The 7,283-nt window shown below is 40.9% G+C and overlaps 1 protein-coding gene across 1 annotated transcript; it reads left to right on the top strand.

Moving 5' to 3' along the window:
• The first annotated feature begins 6,187 nt into the window (after positions 1 to 6,187).
• Positions 6,188 to 6,826, top strand: LOC147481898 (uncharacterized). The gene is made up of 2 exons (XM_086579113.1): positions 6,188 to 6,334; positions 6,446 to 6,826. Exons 1-2 carry the CDS (start codon positions 6,188 to 6,190, stop codon positions 6,824 to 6,826), a joined length of 528 nt encoding a protein of 175 aa, XP_086435239.1.
• The last annotated feature ends 457 nt before the right edge of the window (positions 6,827 to 7,283 follow it).

The following is a 7,283-nucleotide window of genomic DNA, read 5'->3' as shown; positions in this document are numbered from 1 at the left end:
CACTTGTCGCATTCGGAGTCCTGGTTCAAGAGATATGAGCTTCAGAAGTTTGATGCTTCTGTGCACGAAATCCTGTTTCTGACTTGATTTTGTACTGTTTGAATCTTTGGGCTTTAGTCCGGATTTGTTAGGCTTCACATGGGCTTAATCGGAAACTTTCCTATTCCGTTAGTTGCTCCAACCTGCAAAAACATGAGAATACGATTATTTCACGATTATTAAGCACAAAATTAACCGAAATGTTACGTCTTTACGGTTTTATAATACAGTTTTGGGTGCTTATCAGCTCATAAGGCTGAACCCGAGCCACATAACAGCCATTGAAAAGTCAATCCCCAATGTAGGTAAATTAGATGTTACTTGATTCTTGAAGCCCTAGACCAAAAAAATTAATTAAAATCAATCAACTAGAGCCAAAAGCAGTCACGTTCCTCCAGAAAAGGACAAAAATATAGCCATGAGGATTTAGAGTAATCTGTTACCAAATTCTGGTGGACCAGCTACCTTCCTTACTCCCCACCCCTTGATTCATCATGAGTGAGATTCTTGGTAGCACACCACTTGGTGAAGTGACTTCCTACTCTTCTGAGATGTGTAATAGAGCCATCCTAGTCTCGCGCCAAATTGTTCCCTTGAACATGGCATAGTAATCTATAGACCATGCAAATATTTTCAAAAATCTAAAAAAACGAATTTCTATTGTTTGTGCATCGTCATTAATTGAGCATTCATGTCTTATCAATATACATCACAACCGTCATGGAATTACAATGCAAACCCAGAACCTTGTTCTTTCTGTGGTAGTCCTTATCATTGGTTATCTCATTGTCCATCATATACCTAATTTGAGTCTACATTGGGAAATCCTTACGATTATGAACTTTAATTTTCAAACTTCCCTAGTACCTCATACAATCAAGAGTTTTCTAATCATGTCAACAATTCATGGAGTTCCACCACAAAAAGTCAACCACCATTCTAATATCCATACGGTCATTCAGAGTATGGTTTCACCCAAAACTCATTACCATTCATATCACCATCCATATCAAATTCATATTCCACTCCACTGTCTATCATAGACTAACTCTACCAAGAAATGGTAAAGCAAACATTACTAACCCAGCAAATAGTAACTACCTTATGTTTTCTCCAATCCGATTCGAAAGATGCCACATCTGAGACAAATATTCTTCCCACCAGTGCAAAACCTAACAAACATGAGAAACAAGGTGTTACTATAACAAAGTCAATTTCTAAAGCCCATCCTGATGCTCATGACCAGTTAAAAACCCATCATCCTCCACCTGACTATCGTGAGAATTCTAGTTCTTATGATGATGACTATATGCCTAAAGTCATAGTTTATTTGACATGCCTTAATGCATCATCACCCATAAATGAGAAAACTCCTACAGAAGAAACTCAAGAGCATGTATTGGACTCGACACACTTGGACAATGGCATTGAGAAATTTTATGAAGATCTAGGCAGAGAGGACAAAGAAAGTGAAGTTCTTGGAAAAGAGGGAGCAAAATTTATGGTGGAAAGTGGATTTCAATTTAGTTTGGCCGTTAAAGACTTATCGATGGAACAAATTTGTGACATCCTTACTATTACAGATATGAACCACAATCTTGTGGAAACACCAAAACTAGATGAAGAATTCTCTAAGTCCTCAAGATCACGTTAAGAACCACCACCCAACCATCACCACCCCAATTTAATAACTCTTGAAATCCATCCTCCATTCGTAAAAAATCCAACAATTTTTGAGGACCGCACCAAGAAACAATTTCAAAGAAACCTCAAATTCGCACTTAAGCCAATTACCTTTGAGATCATTCATAATTTTCTAAACCTTCCCAGTAAAGAGACTTCGCCCAATATACAAACACAAGAGTCCATCAATTCAGTAGTTGAGAAACCAGGTATGTCCTATTCTCTATCATTTGAGCCTTATGAAGGACATATACCTTGGGGCCTCTTAGGGGTGCATTTAGTCACAGCTTATGAAAGTATCAATGGTGGCCTCTTAGGGGTGATTTATTACCTTGGGGGTATTTTCGTCTTTTTACCACAAAATTAGGAAAACATGCAAAAAACACAAGATTTTAGGTTTGAAACAGCTATGAACCCTAGCACACCAACTAGGGTAGGAGACAACAATGATGATTCTGAATAAGAACTTGAGTCATCTAATGAGGAGGGAGATATAGAAGTGCTCAGGACTGCCTTAATAAAGAAATACGGAGTATGTTCTTTAGAGAGACTCAGGAGACGGCTTGATGTAGATGGACCATTGCCTGGAGAAGATGCAAACGAACGTATCCAGTTTGAATCCAAAGTTGAAGCAAATACCTGGGTACTACGTAAAACAGAAGCGAGGGCTTCAAGAAAACCAAAGCTATGGAGGCACAAAAGATAATGTGAATGGAAAGAAAGCCAGAGACTTGGTAGAGGCAAGTACCACTGTAGGCAGCAAGGATACGCTCCAGAAACTACAACAAGATGTTAAGTACTATCGCAAGAAAGCGAGAAAGCGAGGATTCGAAGGTACAAGCTCTGTAACGAATACCGAAAACAGAGGATCTGGAAAAGAAATGAAAACAGAGCGGACTGCTGAGAATGATAAGGGCGGTACAGTGGCGGAAAGAAATAATAAACCGCAAGAGGGATTGAAAAAGGATATCAGGGTAGAGGAGCAGCCGTCACAAGTTGTGATACAAACGAAACAACCATTGGAAACTCAAGTTCTTGTTAATGGTGCTGAACAGAATGAAAAGAATGAAGTAAATATCCCTGTTAAGGAAAACTCAGCAACAAAACCTTCATGGGCTGATGTGTTAGGAAGAGAGAATGTGGGGAAGAAGAGCCTGAAGTTCGTACCACCAACAGTAGTGAATGGTAAACCAATACTACATGTGGAATCAAAAAGCTTCGAGCACCTACACAGAAAGTTCGAGATGCTAGTGGTGGGCAGCTTTGTAGGGAAGAGACCAACCTTCTCCTATGTGAGAGAGATAGTAGGTAGAACATGGAGGTTAAAGTATGGGTTCACCATGCTGCCTTATGGGGAAACCATGTTCACTTTTAAATTTGAAAGTGAAGATGATAGACAGAAGGTGTTGGACATTGGGTCTTTCCACATTGCTAGTAAGCTTGTGATTATCAGGCCATGGAAGCTGTTCATGGAGGATGATGATGCGGCACTGAAAACTATGCCCATATGGGTAGTGATGAAAAAATACCCAATGGAATTATGGGATGAAGAGGGATTAAGCCAGGTGGGTAGTGCTATCGGGAATCCATTGTTCACTGACAAGCTGACTGAAGATCGAAAGCGAACAAATTTTGCGAGGGTTTGCATTGAGATAAAGGCAGAGTGTGCTTACCCGAAGGAATTACGTGTAGTGATAGATAGGAGGAGAGAAATAAAGATTGAATTCGAGTATAATTGGAAGCCTCCTTGTTGCACTCACTGCAAGTTGTTTGGGCATACTCTGAGCACGTGTGTGAAGGCAGAAAACAGAAAAGGGAAACCTCAAGTCAAAACAGAAATGTGGATTAAAAAAGGGAAAGTAGAGGCAGAAGAGAAAGGGAACTTAGTAACACAAACTGAGGGGAAAGAACTGGAAGTGCAAGAGGTGCAAGAGGTGCATAATGTGGACAAGGAAGAGAGATGGCAAGCTCTAAATAGGAAGCACAGAAGCAAAGGGAGAACTGAAGCTTATGACACCAAAGGAATAGAGTCAGACAATGAGCCTGACAAAATGGAGACGATGATAGGAAATGAGAAGAGTGAGAAGAAAGGAACTGGAAAGAGGATCAAGGAAGGAAATATGACAAAAGAACCAAAGACTACTGATCAGGATGTGGATCGAGGAATAGATGATGCTACCACAGATATGGGTATGAAACCAGGAACATCAAAAGAGGGGAATAGGTTTATTTCCCTAACCACGCTAAACTCCTCTCAATGATGATACACCTAGGGTGTTGGAATATGCGAGGATTCAACAAGAAGTTCAAACAAGTGGAAGTTCGAGAACTGATCCGGAAACATGATATCGGAATGATGGGGCTAATTGAAACAAGGGTAAAGGAGAAGAAAAAGGACTATGTCATGAGGACATGTTGTCAAGGGTGGAATATGGAACACAATTATGTACATAATGAACTAGGGAGGATTTGGGTGTGCTGGAATTCGAAAGTGTGTACTGCGACTGTTATGAAAAGGGAAGAACAGAGTATCACTTTGGAGGTGAATACGGTTGCAAATAAAAATTTTATTGTAACTTTTGTATATGCTAGTACTGATATGGTGGCGAGAAGAGAGCTGTGGAGGAGCATAGTGGATCAATCCATCACTATCCATAAACCGTGGGTAGTGCTGGGGGATTTTAATTCAGTTTTATGCCCGCTCGAAAAAGTTGGAGGGAGTAGACCGCCAAACTTTACGGAGTTTAAAGGGAATTGTGTAACGTTAGCTGCTTTAGTGGACATGAGGTTTAAAGGGAACCTATTTACTTGGAATAATCGGCAAGAGAATCGGATTAGCTGTAAGCTGGATAGAGTACTTTGTAACTCAGATTGGATTGGTGAGTGTAATGACATGGAGACAGAGTTTATGAATCCAGGGGCTACGTCTGATCACAGCTCAATGATAGTCTACTCCATCATCCAGAAAAACTTCAAGAAACGGGCATTCAAGTTCTTTAATTTTTGGATGAAGGAAGATGAGTTCATGGAAATAGTTCAAAGGGCGTGGGCAAATCAGGTGGTTGGAAATCCGATGCTCAGATTCATGAAACGGATAAAACTTACGAAGGCAGCCCTAATTGAGTGGAATAAGAATAAAATAGGGGATGTGACAGAGAGAGTTGAAGAAACAAAGAAAGAGGTTGAGTGGGTATAGACAGCACTACAGAGAACACCTCTTAACAGTGAACTGATAAGGAAGGAGAGAAGAGCCATAACTAGCCATGTCCAAGCAGCGCAGGCAGAGGAGGAGTGTTATAGGCAGAAATCGAGAGATCAATCTATCTCGTTAGGGGATAGCAACACTACATACTTCTTCAAGTCGGTACAGGCGAGAAGGAGTGTTAATAAGATAACATGTATTATTAACTCAGATGGGTCAATGATAGAGGATGTGAATGTGATCGGAGAGAAATGTGTAGAGTATTACAAAGAACTCTATAGTCCACATCAGATGGAGGAGGTTGATCTGTCAGTGTTTGATGGGGTACCACCGAAAATGCAGCTCAATCATGAACAGAAAGAGGTGTTAGAGGTGGAGGTGACTAGGGATGAGATAATTGAAGCATTATCTAACATAGAGAGTGACAAGGCTCCGGGAAAGGATGGGCTCTCATCATTGTTCTTCAAGAGCACATGGCGAATAATTGGTGATGATTTTACAAAAGCAGTACAAAACTTCTTCAGGTCAGGTATGATGCTTGGTGAAGTCAATGCTACTTGTATTACTTTAGTCCCAAAGATAACAAATCCCATGTCTTTGGAGGACTATAGACCTATAGCATGTTGTAGTGTCATGTATAAATGCATTACTAAAGTTTTAACTGCTAGGATGAAGAATTTTATAGCAATGATGGTAGCCCCTAATCAGTCGGCTTTTATTCCGGGGAGAAGTATTCAAGACAATATATTACTGTCACATGAACTGCTGCATAACTACCACAGAGATAATCCGCCGGCTAGATGTGCGGTGAAGATAGATTTGAGAAAGGCCTATGACTCAGTGAGATGGGAGGCGGTAGTTTTTGCACTGAAAAGAATAGGAGTACCGGGGAGGTTCATTCAGTGGGTGAAAGCATGTGTGCAGACTCCTACTTACTCTATCATGATCAATGGCGCCCCATATGGATATTTTAATGGGAGAAGAGGGATTAGGCAAGGCGACCCCATGTCGCCATACCTGTTTGTGCTTGTAATGGATTTATTCTCGGAGATAATGATGCATTCTGTGAGAAATGGGAGCTTCAAACTTCATTATAAATGCAATGACCCAATCATAACTCATTTAGCATTTGTGGATGATCTAATTGCATTCATGTATGGAGATATGGGTACTGCAATATGCTTGAAAGAGAATTTATTAATCTTCAAGAAGTGTACAGGGTTGGAAGTAAACATAAACAAAAGCTAGTTTTTCTGTGCTGGAATGGAATCTAGTGTTATTACAGAAGTACAAGCTAGACTGCAATTCCAAGAAGGCACTCTGCCAGTCAAATATCTAGGACTACCACTCATTACAACAAGACTAACTTCTAGAGACTGTGCTCCTTTGATTAGCAGGCTGACAGATAGGGTACAAAGCTGGAAATGATGTTTTCTTTCTTATGCCGGGAGAGTTCAACTCATTAAGTCAGTATTGAACAGTCTGAGCGTGTACTGGTTCTCGTCATTTATCATTCCGTAGAAAACAATTGAGGAGCTAAACAGAATTTGCCAGAACTTCCTCTGGAATGGTACTGACTGCTCATTGTCACATGCCTTGATTGGGTGGGAGGAGATATGCTATCCATATGAGGAAGGTGGACTGGCGATACGTGATATGGCCAAAGCAAACCAAGCTGCTAACATGAAGCACATTTGGAATATTGTGAGCAGCAAAGATAACTTGTGGGTTAGATGGGTGCAGAATCATCTTATCAGGGGAAGGAATTTCTGGCAAATCAGGATACCCCAAGACTGTTCTTGGAGCTGGAGGAACATTCTGAAGCTGCGAAAAGACGCGGGGTCCTTTGCATTACACCTGATAGGCAATGGAGCTGATACTAAGTTATGGCAGGACCCCTAGCACCCAGTTGGAATTTTGACAGAATACTTTCCACAGGCACTGAGGTATAGTTCGGATTGCCACATGGAGTCCACAGTAGCCTCACTGATCGAAAATGGCCAATGGAGGGTACCGAATCACATTGGTTTTCATCTCTCGGGCATTATCTCAAACAGGTTGGGGGAGGTACAAATTTCAGGAGAGAGAGACAAATTGGTATGGGCACCGTCTCATACTGGGGACTACACTTAGAGAGAAACATATGAGAATGTACGCAACACCAAAATCCCAGTACATTGGCACAACATCATTTGGTTTACTAACCGTATTCCGCGACACTCTTTTATCGCGTGGATGGCGTTGAAACAAGGGATGAAGACTCTGACAAAAATGAAGGAGAGAAAAGTGGTGCCAGATGACTTGTGCGTGCTGTGTTGGAGAGAATCTGAAACTGAAATTCATCTCTACTATGAGTGCT

The sequence above is a fragment of the Coptis chinensis genome, chromosome 8 (assembly GCF_015680905.1).
Source record: "Coptis chinensis isolate HL-2020 chromosome 8, ASM1568090v1, whole genome shotgun sequence".
Taxonomy (NCBI): domain Eukaryota; kingdom Viridiplantae; phylum Streptophyta; class Magnoliopsida; order Ranunculales; family Ranunculaceae; genus Coptis; species Coptis chinensis.
The sequence above is the reverse complement of the archived record's forward strand: the minus strand, read 5'-3'. Positions and strand labels throughout refer to the sequence as shown.

Coding starts and splice junctions, on each gene's coding strand:
- LOC147481898 (XM_086579113.1), top strand. CDS start 6,188: ATGGAATCTAGTGTTATTACAGAAGTACAAGCTAGACTGCAATTCCAA. Junction 6,335..6,445: donor TTAGCAGGCTGACAGATAGG/GTACAAAGCTGG, acceptor ATCATTCCGTAG/AAAACAATTGAGGAGCTAAA.